The sequence below is a fragment of the Catharus ustulatus genome, chromosome 1, assembly GCF_009819885.2.
Source record: "Catharus ustulatus isolate bCatUst1 chromosome 1, bCatUst1.pri.v2, whole genome shotgun sequence".
Taxonomy (NCBI): domain Eukaryota; kingdom Metazoa; phylum Chordata; class Aves; order Passeriformes; family Turdidae; genus Catharus; species Catharus ustulatus.
Genome location: NC_046221.1, coordinates 1121257 through 1135653, shown reverse-complemented (window position 1 = coordinate 1135653; position 14397 = coordinate 1121257). Strand labels below are relative to the sequence as shown.

General features: G+C 48.2%; 2 protein-coding genes across 3 annotated transcripts in view; one reads left to right on the top strand and one right to left on the bottom strand.

The window, feature by feature from the left end:
- The window catches only part of SETD2 (SET domain containing 2, histone lysine methyltransferase), a 48265-nt gene extending 35401 nt beyond the window's left edge, over positions 1 to 12864 (bottom strand). For both annotated transcript variants that reach the window (XM_033061392.1, XM_033061400.2), the window contains exons 1-2: positions 12733 to 12864; positions 2600 to 2615 (exon numbers count right to left, since the gene is read on the bottom strand). In XM_033061392.1, the coding sequence (XP_032917283.1) occupies positions 2600 to 2615; positions 12733 to 12770 (54 nt within the window). In that variant the 5' untranslated portion in view covers positions 12771 to 12864. The remainder of the gene's footprint in view (positions 1 to 2599; positions 2616 to 12732) is intronic.
- Positions 12865 to 12954: 90 nt separating this feature from the next.
- On the top strand, positions 12955 to 14232 carry LOC116997774. The gene is made up of 2 exons (XM_033062874.1): positions 12955 to 13439; positions 13802 to 14232. Exons 1-2 carry the CDS (start codon positions 12995 to 12997, stop codon positions 14026 to 14028), a joined length of 672 nt encoding a protein of 223 aa, XP_032918765.1. The 5' UTR covers positions 12955 to 12994; the 3' UTR covers positions 14029 to 14232.
- The last annotated feature ends 165 nt before the right edge of the window (positions 14233 to 14397 follow it).

The window sequence follows — 14397 nt, the reverse complement described above, 5'->3', positions numbered from 1 at the left end:
TGGATCACCCTGGGACAGTGGGAGGTGTCCCTGCCATGGCAGGGGTGGCACTGGGTGATCCTGAAGGTCCCTCCCACCTAAACCATTCTGGGACTGGGCAATCTGGTTCTAGCATAAACCAGACCAACAACAATTACAGCAGGAATTTAAACCCCATCCTTTCCCACCTTCCCCCAACAGCCTTCTCCTGGTCATTACTAACTCCTGCAAGTCCCCAGGCTCAGGCCCAGCCCAGCATTAATTAACAGCTCCCCAGGAATTCCCATCAGGACCCAGTGGTGCGCGATGACTCCGCCACCTCTGGATCAACCGACTGCTCCAAGCTCCACGTCCTTCCCACCAGGAGATTCTGGCTGCCCCCTGCCCAGGAGCTCACTCAGTACCTTCCAAGCCCAAACCCAGGAATTTTCAGAGCACACAGCACCCATATTCACTCATTTGGGCATTTCTCCCTCTGTTTTAAATCTTAGAGCTCATCTGTGTCCAAGGAATAAAATCCTGGAGATCAGGTGGGAAAAGGGCTTTGTTGTCAACAGCCCTTATCTCCAAAAATCCTAACTGCACCAGAATCACAGAATTCTGGAAAGGTTTGGGGGGAAGGGATCCTCAGGATCATCCCATTTCACCCCTGCCATGGGCAGGGAGACCTTCCACTGTCCCAGACTGCTCCAATTCCCAACCTGGTCTTGGACACTTCCAGGGATCCAGGGGCAGCCACAGCTGCTCTGGGAATTCCATTTTGTGTGCTCACCCTAATTCCAATGGAAAGCGTTGTATCCAAATTGTCCAGAGCTGGGTTTTGCTGCTGTAGCTGTGCCATGAGCACATTTTTGGCAGCAGCAGCAGTTTCCTACAGCCCCCTGTGAATTATTAAGGATTTTGTTATCCTTTAACTCATGGAAAACAACGTGGAGCAGCTCAAGCTCAAAGCAGTGCAGTAAATGATTAATGAGACATTGGTGGATTAGAAATCCTGGGTTTTTTGCACCCTGGGACATCACATATCCCAAAAAATCCTCTTTTCCAACACACTGGGGGTTTCACTGAGAGTACCTTTTAATGGTCTATCCTTGACCTGTCCTGGTGACCCAACAGCATCAAATTCCCTTCACTGTGGGAAAACTGGGCACAAAACCCAAAAGCATTTCCTTGAAATCCATGTTTTTTATGATGGGACATTTCAGAGATGATTTTAAAGGAGTTTCATGGCTAAAAGAGCACCCAAAACATTTGTTTTGGAAAAAAGGAGCATCTCCAGCTCTGAAATGGGCTCCTCTCACCACAACTCACAACCATCTCCACAAAGTCCTGCTGAAAATGCCATCCCTGCTTTCCAGAGAATCCACACATCAAAAGTGATCCTGGGGATAATCCACAAGTTTTTATCAATTAATTGAAAGAAAAATGAAGGAGAATATGAACACTACTGACTGAGGCCACACTCGTGTAGAAGTTCAGCCTCCTGGAAAGGGAGGGAACAGCATTTTGGGGGATTCCTGGATTAATTATTATCCTTACAACCAGAAATTCCCACTTTTTTTTTTACTGCAACCTGGGACAACAGAAGCAAGCAAGCTCCTCTCCAAGGATCTCCACAGATCTGAACCTAAATTCTTATCAGGGACTGGATTCTTAAATCATATTAATTATAAATAATAAATGAATAAATGTACAGTTAAAAATATTGGAACCAGCAATTCAGAGTTTTCCTTCTTGCTAAAACTTTGATACCATTATTTAAGTGTCAACATTTTGATCAAAATCCTTCTAATTTCAAGCACAACAGATTGGGAATAAGGGGGTTTGGACAGATCCAACTTTTCCCAAATATGGGATCTGCAGTCACAAAAGAGCTGCCACATTTCCATTCCTCCCCTTCCCACAGTCAGCTCAGCAGAGCTGCCACGTTCCAGGATATTTCCCCTCACGTGTTCACCTTTCCAGGGATTTTTTTCCTTAAATAACAGCAACTTGAACAAAATAATGATTTTCCAGAATTTCAAACACTCTCCACAGGTAACTTGGTAAATGGAATAGGTGGGAATTCCTGGGAAAGCTCTGCAGGAGAAGAGGAATTCTCCTTCCTCTCATGTTTTACAGAAAAGGAACATTACCCAAAATGGAAAAAAAAAAAATACATCTAAAATGATTAACAGCTCTCATTCCAAAGTCAGGAGATTAAAATCTATCCCAGGCCTCCAAGTTTTCTCTTTTCCCAATAAATTCATTGAGTCACAGGCAGCAAAACTCATTATTTTTACAAATTAAGTCTTTAAATAATCAGCATCAACCCACACCAAGCTGTGCCATCAGCGCCCATGTGCTTGTGGCAAAAGTGGTACTGGAATTATTGCCCTTCCTTCCCAAATTTAATGGGAATTATCACCCCTCCTTCCCAAATTTAATGAGAATTATCACCCCTCATTCCCAAATTTAATGAGAATGAATTATTGCCCTTCCTTTCCAAATTTAATGGGAATTATTGCCCTTCCTTTCCAAATTTAATGGGAATTATTGCCCTTCCTTCCCAAGAATGTCTCAAACCAACCCAGTTGGGCTCACAGGAGATCCAGGAATGCTGAAATTGATTTTTACTCACCTCATTTTCTTCTTCTCTATTGCAATCCAGCCGGGGAAACATGGAAAAAAAAAAGAGAGAAGAAGGTGTGAAAATCAGGTAGGAACCAGAAATGTAACCCTGTACACCTGGGTTTGGGATGGGATGGGTTTGGGACATGGAGTGAGGGAAACACCGACACAAACCCTGCTCTGAGGGGAGCACAGCACAGCTGGGAGGCTCCAAAAATCCCTGGAAAATCCCACATGGATTAAGGCAGAGCAAACCTTTTTGGAGAGAGCTGCTGCTGCCTTGGTGTTGTCTCCAACACACTGCAGGAATCAAACCTTCAAAAATGTGATTGAAAAAGGTGGATTTGGGATTCTTTCCATTGGAGTATTTTCCTGAATAGCTGGAAGTTTCTGCCTCTCACTGACAGAAATTAAAGATATTAATGAAGGTCTGACTGCTGTGCATCTGCCCTGGCTATTTGCATAATTAATCCCTATCCTGGCAGCTTGAAAATGAATTAATTAGGATCGTTCTCCATGCTGAGCCAACAGGAAAGTTGGGTTTTCTCAATTTTCCACTCAAGTTCTCTGCCTCAATCCCACAGTGAAGATGTTTCTCCTCAGGGAAGAGGGAACAGGAGCACAACTCCCTCTTCTTGCTTTGCTCAATTCCCTGCAGAGTGTCAGGGAATTTTTTGGCCCTACCAACACACCTCAGGCAAGACATCAACAGCTCACCCATCCCTCTGTCCTGGATCTGCAGAGATCCCAAAATCCCTCTCCAACACAGCACAGAGCTGGAATTTTCCTACATTTTATCAGCTTTTCAAAGAAAACTTCCACCTCAAGCATCAGCTCAATGAGAAATATCCAAATTCTGGAAGAAAAAGTCAAAATTTTCATTTCAGAGCAACCCGGACGCGGTGACGGAAGCAGAACCGCCCACGTTCCCACTGAAACCATCACCAGCTGGGAACTGGGAGCAAAGGGAAGTGCTGGGAAGAACTTTCCCCTCAGGAATATTCTCCTGCCCCTCCAAGGCTCCCATCCAATTGATCCAGCTTATTAAAATTATTCCCAGAGTAGCACCAAGGGGGCTGAATCCATCCAAGAGCTGGGAGTTGCGGATGGGATTTAATGGGGCCAGGCAAAGCAGGAATTCCAAACCCCACAGATTCAGGAGCACCCTGAGACTGGAATTAAGGCCCAAAAGGAGTTTGCAATTTCAGGGTCATCAAAAGAGGAGTTTGGGTCTCTCAGGAAGCATCATGTGGTTTGGGTTTGAGGTTTTGTGGGGTCAGCACTCAACAAAAACCTTGCACTTGATGATTTAAGGGTCTTTCCCAACCTCAGTGATTCCAGGAAGATTTTCCAGACTTCCTAAACAGATGCAGCAGAAAACCACAACCACCAGGTGGAAGCTGAGGGTTCTAAAGCAAAAATAACTCCCTTTATACACAAACATCCATCTTTAATCAGCTGTATATTGGGAGAGAGGTAATTAAATTTTGTGTTTATAATTAACAACAAGGATAATTAATGACAGGAGAAAGGAGAGTCACAGAATCCTTCAAATCCCAGAAAATCCTGCATGAAAAAGAGAGAGGAAACAGGTGATCCCCATCCCTGGAAGTGTCCAAGGCCAGGCTGGATGGGAACTGGAGCAACCTGGGATAGTGGGATGGGACAGGATGATCCCATTCCAACCCAAACCATTTGGGATTCTGGGATTCCATCCATTAAAATAAAAAGTGTTGACCTTCCTAAAAGTAGTTATAGATTCCATTTCCTTCCCAGCCTCTTCCTTCTCCCCAGATTAAATAAAAAATAAAAAAATAAAAAATTAAAAAAAAATAAAAAATAAAAATAGAATTCCAGGATTAGGGAAGGCGCTGCCGTTCCCTCAGGAACCTCGTGCTCAATTCCTCCCACACTGAGATGAAGTTACATAAAATCCTCCTGCTCCAAGCTCAGGATCCATCCCAACACACAACCCAGCACTTTTCCAGCACTTTTCCAGCTCCACAGGTTTGGAGCAATTCCCTCAGCTGCACCTTGCTCCCTGCAGGCACCAAAAACCAAATTGGGATGAAAAAATGAACATGGAATTCCTTCCTGGGAAAACCCAAAATATAACTGAACACCCTGAGAAGTGCTGAAGAAATTTTTAAAATAACCTAAAAAACCACAAAAGCAACCATAGAACAAAAAAATAACCCCACCACCAGGAAGTTTCACCACCTCTGATCTGTTTCCAGTAGCTTGATGCACTAATTTTGTTAAAAACCAAAAATTAAACACCAATTAAATTCCAGGAAAAGCTTTTTTAAGGCTACAGAACCACACTGATATCAAAATTCTTTACATGGGTCACATTTCCATGTTTTTTTTAATATGGACCCACATTTCAACCAAAATTTGTTATTTGAGACCAAATTTTGACTAAAATTCCTCACATGGAGCCATATTTTGACTAAATTTCTTATATTAAAACTTTATCAGCTTCTCTCCTGATGGAAACATCCCAATTTTGTCATGGGAATGGTGATAAAAAGTAAAATTTAACTTTAATTCTAGGGTTCAGCAGCTCCAGCATTTTTTGGTGCTTCAACAGGTTGAGCTGAAGGAGATTTCTCCCTTTGTTAAATGCAACCCACACAATAATTGAGATTTTATCCTGGTTTTCCTTATGTAAAAGGAGCCCAAAAAATGCCCTCAGGCTTCTAAAGTCTAAAAGACAAAACTTTAGGAACTTCATCTCCCCTAAATACTGAGGTTTTTTTCTTTTCTTCCCTTTAAAAGAAGAAAATATGGAACTTTTTTTTCTCTAAGTATCAGCAGCCCAAGAGCCCTGGGAGCTGAAAGGGTCCATTCCCAGCAGGAATTCAGCTCAGGAATTCACAGGGATCCATCTGAAAGCCACCTCCATGTCCAAAGAAAGGCAACCAAATGCCAGGAAATTGGGAATTAACCTGTTTTGTTCAGGCTGGTTTAGCACAAAATATCCTGGAATTCCATGGAGCATCACCCTCATCCACACCAGGGCTAAGGCAGCAAACCAAACCAAACCAAACCTCAGGTGGAAATCTGGAATTCCAACAGGATCCAAAGGAATTCTCCAGGTGGGTTTTACCATTTTTATTGGATGCTGCATCCATTTGTGCTGGGAGCTGGGGAGGAAATTCCCTCTTGCTGCTCTCATTACAGAATCTCAAAATTCCAGAATGCAAGGGACCTAAAGCTCATCCCATTCCCAGCCCTTTAACACTTCCAGGGATGGAACATCCAGAGTTTCTTTAGGAAAACTGCTCCAGTGCCTCACTCCCCTCACCAGGAATTCCTTCCACATATCTATCCCAAATTTCCCCCTCAATTTCCATCCTCCAAACTGAAGAATTTGCTGGAACACCCCCTGAAAGTGCCTTTGCTCCTCTGTTTATGAATCCCCAACGTGGGATAAAAAGCAAGGACAAAAGTGCAGCTGTCCCTGTGCTTCATGGAATATGAATGGAATATTGGGAGGAATTCCTGGGAAGTCTTTCATGCAGAGCACTGGGCTTTTAATATCCCAAGGTGTCCCTGCTCCCAAAAACACCACACTGCAAATGGGGAATGGACAAGCAGGAAAAGAGCTGGGAAGGTAACAGGAAATCCTGCTCCTTCCCCAAAAAAAACATGGAGAATGGAAAGGAAAAAGCACTCATGTGAGGAAGGAAAATCCCTGGAAAAAATCTGATTTAATCAGGAGGTGGAATCCAAGCTGAGTTCCCTGGAAAATGAGGTCAAAGTACCTGTGCTGCAGCACTTCCCCAAATCCAGCTCTCCTGCTTCCCTAAATCTCCATTTCCTGGTTTAGACAACATTCCCATGAGAGTTTGGAGCTGGAAGTTTGGAGCAAAGGAAGTGACACCATTTCTCCTGTGCTGGAATAGGAAAGAGCAGGGAGGGCTTGATATTCCAGGGAGAGAAGGAGATAAATATATTGAAAATAAGGATTTATCCTTTCATTTATCAAAAAGAGGAGGGAATGAGTGACTTCATTTATTCATTATTCCATAATTTATCTGTTATAATTCCAGGATTTTAGAGAAGTCAAGGATGGGTTTCAGGAAAAAGATCCAGTAAAGAAACAAATACCCAGATTATTCCCAAACTCCCCCAAAATCCTGCTTTTCGCTTTCTGCCCAGGGCACACCTGAAGAAGAAATTCCACTTGAAATCCTGACAGGAATCAGGAAAAGCAAAGATGGGAAAGGGATTTACCTGGTACAGGGAGGGAGAGGATGAGGATGAGGATGAGGATGGGGGTGGAAGTGGGACCCAAAACAGGCACAAACCCCCACTGGAATTCCAAATTTTCCCCTCCTCCTCTGGGAGCAGGGAAGGAGATTCCAGCAGCACCTTCCCATAAATCAGTGGCCATGGGATCACTTCCCAGGTAATCCCTGCCTCAAATTCCCCCTTGGGCACAAAGAGCCATCCAAGGAAAAATCCCACAGGGAAAAGGGAATTCAAACTGCATTTTCCCAACTTAAATCCCAAAATCTGGGCACATCCCTGAGTCCCTCCAGGGTGCAGAGGGAAGGAGGGGCCTGGATCCACACCCAAATGCACTCCAGGATGGTTTCCCAGGGATTTCTCCCTGTGGAACACCATGGGTGGCAATTGTACCAAGAACCCAAAAATCCACATTAAAACCCAGCTGTACAAGGAACCCCCAAATCCAAAATTCCATGGAAACTCTGGGCACAGGTGTGGGGCACTGCTGGGATCAGAGCAGCCAAGTGCATCATTTCACTCTGGATTTTCCCCCCTAACAATTCCTAATTCAAATTAAAACTGTCCTAAAGCCAAGGTTAGGCCAGGCTTAAAGCTCAGGCTTTGTCTCACCATCAAAACATTTCCCCTACCAGCACAAAGACTGAAAATGTAGGAATTAGTGGGAATAGTAGGGAAAAAAAAAACAATTTTATAATTTTGCACAAATCCCAAAATTATCTGTGCCAAGTTCCTCTGTTCAAGTTGCTTTTTTTAAGTTGTTCTTTGTAAATTCCTCAATTTAAGTTAGACTAAGTTTGAGCAGGAAAAGGATTTCAGGAGGAAGTCCTGAAAACTTGAGGAATTTAGGAATTTTAAAATAATAATCAGAAAAATCCTAGTTTACTTACAATTGTTGCTACCAGGGATTCATTGCCAAGGATGAGGATTCATTCCCAGGGATTGGGATTCATTCCCAGCCCCTGGAGGTGCTGAGGCTCCACCTGAGCTGAGCAAAGAATTTGAGATTTGTGCTAAAAATCTCAGAGCAGCAAAGCAACGCCCCTCCCTCAAAGGGGCAGGATTTGGGAATGGCCCCCAGCATCCAGCACTCAGCTTTCCGGGGAAAATCAGGGATTTCCAGCCCCTGGCCCCACCCCGGGGGATTTTCCATCAATGGGGCAGCAAATTCCAACCCGGATCTGATGGAGCCTGAATGACATCACCCCCCCAGGCACTGCACGGCACCTTTGTCTCCCAAAATGCTCGGGAAATAAGGAATTCTGTCTTTGGGACACAGATTGAAGCCATCCTGTCCCCTCCATCCCAAAATTCACACTGTGGCAAAACCATGAAATTTCAACGTCACCACTCCTAATGCAACAAGAAATATTCCCAAAATTCACCAGATCAAAGCCCCAAGTATCCAATTCTGAGTCCAAACTCTTCCCAAATTTACCAAGAAAGCAATTCCCAATCATGAGGTGACCCTGAAATCCCAAATCCTCCAAATGCAGGGGAGCAGCTGCAACCTGCAACCCAAAAAACATAAAACAGCACACTGCAAGGCCAGTCCTGGCTGAGCTCAGAGTCACTCCTTTGACAAAAATAAATAGAAATAAATAGAAGTAAATAGAAATAAATAAAAATTCTCCACGGGTTTATTTCTTACCTAATTATAGCTGAAGTTTAATGTCCTGGGATTTTGCCCAGCAGGAGCAGGGACACCTTGGGAATTGCTCTCAATTCCACAGGAGAGAATAAATCCCTTTCATGCTCCTTTACAGCAGAAATTTGCCATAAAATTCCAAACTGGGAATGGGTTCTGCACGCAAACACCAAGCACCAGGCTCTGGAGTTTTTTCCTGTTGGATTTCCACACTGCAAAAAGCTGGGAATTATATTTCCTGCTACCTGGGAATGACACACTTTGGATTTCCAGCTGGAAAACTTCTGCTGCTGCATTTCAAACAGGAAGGGAATAATGGAATTACAGAGATGCTGGGGAAGCTGGAAAATCTTGGAGCAATCCAGAGGGAATCCACTGGAAATGGGGCTCCACAAGGAGCTCCAGCTCCTTCCTGATCCAGCCTGATGACTCTTCCTCACATCAACATTTTGGGACTAAATTTGGACTTCTAGTTCATATTCTCCTGAATTTTAGGCCCAGTTTCATGTCATTTTTGGGGATTGTAGACTCTGGGGTGGATCCCAACAAGCTGAAGCTCACAGGAGAGGTGCAGTTCTGGAGAATTTTTTGGGAAGTTTACTTCCAAAAAACAGGAAAAGTCAGGAAAAAAATCAAGGAGAAAAAAAACCTGTTCTGGTGGTTTGTTTTTTTTTTTTTAACACTCCATCAACCAGAGCCACACTTGGACATCCTCAAGACTTTTCCTCAAGGAGTTTTAAAATTCTGGAAGGAAAAATGCCCATTAAAAACAGGTGTTTATAAATCCTCTCTTCCCTTCTAAATATCCAAACAAATCCTATTTACAATTCCATCAGCAGATCTGGGAACAGGCTGCCCCAAGGAGCTCCAGCTGCCCCATTCCTGGAAATATCCCAGGACAGGATCCCAAATTCCCCATTCAAACAAAAAAAGTGCATTTTCTTTAAATAATCCAACTTTCCAGACACATTAAAGCTGGAAAACCCATGGACACACTCAGGCAGCAAGAGTCAAATTTCTCCTTTTTCCTTCTCCATCCCACAGCCTGTGGGACCATCATTAATTCCCTTAATAAAGGGGAGGAGCATTCCAAGGAAATGCAGGTGGAAAACTCAGCTTTTCCCTCCCCTCAGCATCTCCCAGGTGGATTGGAACACACTCCAGGATCTAAATGTGAGTGTTTAACCACAGCACGTTTGCCAGGAGCTTGTGCAGAAGGAACCAACCTTATGGATGGTTTTCCTTAGGGAAAGGCAGAAAATAGAATCCAGATTCCCAGAAAAAAGCCATCCAGTCCCAAAGTGACACCAACAGGGAACTGCCTGGGAGAGTCTACAGCTCCAATGAACATTAAAAATAAAATAATAATCCTTGGGAACAGCCACAACCACAACCAAAAACCTGAAGTTCCAGACTGTCTGAATCTGCATCAGGTCATGTTAACAAAACCAAGAGAATGTTCCACACCCTGATCCTAAATCCCAACCCTCCAGACCACCAAGCCCCAGCAGGATCACCAGGATGGCTGGAAAAGCATCTTCCCCCAAAAGGGAGCTGAATTCCTGTTGGGGGGAGCTCCAGAAGCAGATGGATAAATGTAGTTTCCATTATGACAGAAGGGCATGAGGAAAATAAATCCTTGGAGTCTCAACTCTGTCCTGCCATGGAGGTGTCACTGGTCCAAGAGGTGCCTGCATCCTCAGGATGGGGATGATCTTGGAATCTTCTTCCAGGAAAGCACCAGGAGATGGAAGTGGCTGCTGCTCACAGCAGGATACAAACATCCATCCATGTCCATCAGGAACAGCTTGGACAGGGAAGCTGTGGCTGCTCCTGGATGTCTGGAAGTGCTCAAGGCCAAGCTGGAGCAGCCTGGGACGGTGGAAGGTGTCCTTGCCCATGGCATGGGTGGCACTGGATGAGCTTTGAGGTCCCTTCTAAGCCAAACCAGTCTGGGATTCCAAGCAGCTCCATGGAGAAGCTCCATGTGGGACGTGGTGGCAGCTCCGAGCTCTGGGAATTGGGGTGGCCCAAATTCAGGCATCCAAAGAGTCAAGGAGACCTGGTTCTGCTGGAGACCAAAGTTCCCAGGAATCCAAGCTCTGGCTGACAGGTGGACATGGACAGCGACCCACGAGGTAAAACCAAGCCAGAGTTCCTTTCCTACAGGAAAATTCCAGTCACAGCCATCAGCATGGAGGTGCCATCGTTCTGCTCCCAGCTCAGCATCCACCTCCTCCAGCCAGCCTGGAGCTCCAGCTCAGCAGCATCCCTGGAATGTCCAAGGCCAGGTTGGACAGGGCTTGGAGCAGCGTGAGACGGTGGAAGGTTGAGATGATCCTCAGGGCATCTTCCCACCCAAAGCATCCAGTGAATAATTCCCAGGAAAAGTAAGGCTGAGCCTGAGGATTCACCAAGCTCTGATCAACCCTCTCCAAGCAGCACAATCCCAACGTTCTGAGCTCCAAAAGCAACTCATCCCAAAAAACCAACCCTGCACATCCCTCCTCATCCCACCCCGCGGCGGGTACAGAACGGGGGAAGCCACCAACATCCCGCAGCCAGCACGGTTGGGTGTGAATTCCACTCTGCCCAAACACCCAACAGATCCTCAGACACTCCTAACAACCTTCAGCCCATTATCCCAAACAATCCTTTTCTCCAGGTAAAAGTTCTGGGCTAGGAAAAGCACATCCAAACGAGGGCACGCCGCAAACGAACGTGACTCGCACGCGGACGGAACGCTGGGATTCCAGGTGGGGATGGGGACAAACCTAAAAACACCAGGACACCTCCCAAAAACTTCCTAACACAGAGCATCCACCCCAAGGAAACCCCAAAATCAGAGCAATTAATCCGTAATTCCATTTAAAAGTCATCAGAGGAGCTGCTCCAGCTCCTTTCAACAGCCCAGGTTGGGGCCACTGGACATTTTTAGACAACAAACATCGACGTGAGACAACCTGGACACTTCTGGACACCAAATTCCAAGTGCCAGACCAATCCTGGGCACAAGGATCCCTCCACACACTCCAAAGTAAAACACCTGAATTAGCCTAAAAGTTTTAGGACAAACAAGAGAGTCCTTTGGACCCGGGAGGTCTCCAGGAAAGGATCATCCCACCAGGGTTAAACTGAAGTAAACCAGGATTTATTCCCATCCCGGGAGCCACGTCTGGCAAAACACAACCTGGATTCCAAATGAAATCCTCCATTCCTCACTAATTTTAGAAGGCTCAGCCACCGGCACCGTTTCAGCTGCAACAAGGGGAAGCTGTTCCTCAGCTGCTCCAGGTGGGCACGGGCAGAACTCGCTCAAAAAAGGTTTGCTCTGTTGTCCCTGCTCAAAAAAACCACCATTTGTAGCTTTGCCTCCAAATCCGGCCATCGCTCGGGGGGTGCTCCATGCCAGACGTCTGCTCCTTCCACCCCTGAGCTGGCAAAGTTTATGGAGCCCCTGAATCCTTCGCCAAGAAAGTCTAAAAATGTAAAAATAGCGTTGAGAACCAGCGGGAAACGGGTGGGGGGGGAGAAACCCAGCAGGGACGGAGCGACTTCTCAGGAGAGGCGATAAAGCCGGAGGCCCTGGCGGGATCAAGGGGGTGGGTTGGTGAAATTCCCCATCCAGAGGAGAACCAGAGTTCCCGGCCATTAGACTGCTCCCCCTTCCCTGGCTCCTTCCTCCTGGCAGAAAATGGGGTCAGGGCAGGGGCCGCCCGGGGGGAGAGAATTCCAAGGGTAAAAGCAAGACGAGGCTCGGTAACTAGGAAAAATAGCATTAATAACAATAATAATAAAGAAGGTACTGAAAAATGGCCCCGCGGGGAGGCCGGGACACGTCCACACGCTCCGCCCGGCTCCCCCCGCGCACCCCCGGGCAGGGACGGGACAGGGAAGGGGACACGGGCAGGGGCAGCGGGGACACAGCCCCCGAGCCGAGCCCGACCCGCCAGCCCCGGCGCGGCCGCTCCCGCCGCCCGCTCTCCGCCCTCCCTGCGCTCCCTGCCCGCCCTCCCCGCGCCCGCCCCGGCCGCGGCCATCACGCAAGGCCGGGGATGCGCGGCCTACCCCGGACCGGCGGGAGGACGGAGGGAAGGGGAAGGGCGGCGGGGCAGGGAAAGGGAAGGGGCAAAGGAAGGGGAATGGGAAGGGGAACGGGAAGGGGAAAGGGCAGCGGCCCGGCCGCCGGCGGTCGCGCGGTGCCGGCGGGCCCGAGGCCGCGGAGGGCCCGCGCTTACTCCGGCGTGGGGTGCTCCGGGTCGTAGAAATCCCCCATGGTGGGTGGGCGGGCGCGGGGCTCCGCAAGTGCCCCCTGGCCGGGGAGGCCCCGCTCGCCCCGTCGGGGCTCCTCACATGGTCCGGCGGGGCCCCCCCGCCACCCGCGCCCAGCCCGGCCCGGCCCCGCCGCGATCCGCCCCGGCCGCCGGCTCCTCCTCCCGCGGCACCGCGCAGCACCGGGAGCCCTCCGGGAGCGGCGGCCGAGCCCCGGGACACGCCGGCATGGGGCCCGGGATGTCGCCGCTGTCAGCCGCGGCCCCGCCGGGGATTTGCTGGGCACACGGCGGGATCACCCCCGAGATCGGCGAGGCCACAGCGGGCACCGGGAGCACGCCGGAATCAGCCGCGGTGCCAGCGGGATCCCACCGGGATGGATCCCACCGGGATCAGCCTCAGCACCACCGGGACTTCCTTGGGAGCATGTTGGGATTATTCCAGGGATCGCCGGGAATCGGCCTGGGTGTCACTGGGATCCCACTGGGACCCAGGAAGGGGTCAGGGGCACAGCGGGATCAGCCGCGGGACTGCCGGGATCTCCTCCAGGTCAGCCACTGCATCACCAGCATCTCCTCAGGATCATCAAGATCAGCCACAGGATCACTAAAATCTGCCCAGGATCACCAGGCTCATGCCAGGCTCACCCTTGGGATCACCAAGGCCACACCAGGTTCAGCCTCACTTATTTTCCTGGGGTCTCAGTGGGATTCCCCTGAGCCCACACCAGGACAGGCTGTGGGATCTCCTTGGGATCACCCCTGGGATCCTCAGGATCTCACCAGGAGCAGATGGGAGATCGCAGGGGCCACACCTGGATGAGCTGCAGGGCTGCCAGGATCACCAGGGCTGCACCTGGATCACTCCTGGGACAGGCAGGATCTTACTGGGATCTCTCAGCATCGCACTGGGATCACCCCCAGGATCATGGACATCACACCTGGACACCAACACCTCTTGGCACCAGATCTCTGGGGCTGTTCCTGGCCTCATTTGCCCTAAAAATCACTAAAATCCTTCTTTTTCCTTTCACAGGTGATTTCCCATCTTCCCAATCCCTGGAAGAGCTTCTCCATGGAATGGTGTCAGAGCACTTCAGGAGATCCAGCTGCTTCTATGATGCCTGTTCACATGGAATCCTCCAAACCACGTTTACAGCTTCCAATATTGAGATTTCTGGGATTTCCCCAGATTTGGGAGCATGGTGTGAGCAGGAGGAACCCACAGGGATGAGGTGGGAAGCAGAGGAGAGGTGGATATAGAACAAAGGAAGGTTTAGTTCCAGCTGTGTGGAAGCATTTTCTTGGGAAATCCAGCCTGGCCTGAATTCCCAGCAGCTTTTTGAACGTCTGGAATTGGATCATTACAAGAAAAAGGTGATATCTGGGATGTTCTCCAATGCCCTTCTGGGGGGCAGGTGCTCTTATGGGGACAGAGGGAAGCTCCAATAAATTCAAGCAAACTGAGCACCGTGGATTCATTCACTTTCCCAGTTTTCCATGTAAATGGGGGTAGCATGTGGAAAATCTGGGATGCCTGAATTAGGGATGTTCCCGCCATGGCTGGTGCTGGTTTTGGCAGTTCCTGACAGCTGTGGGGTGTGGGGTATTGACTTTGGGGCTTCCAGCATT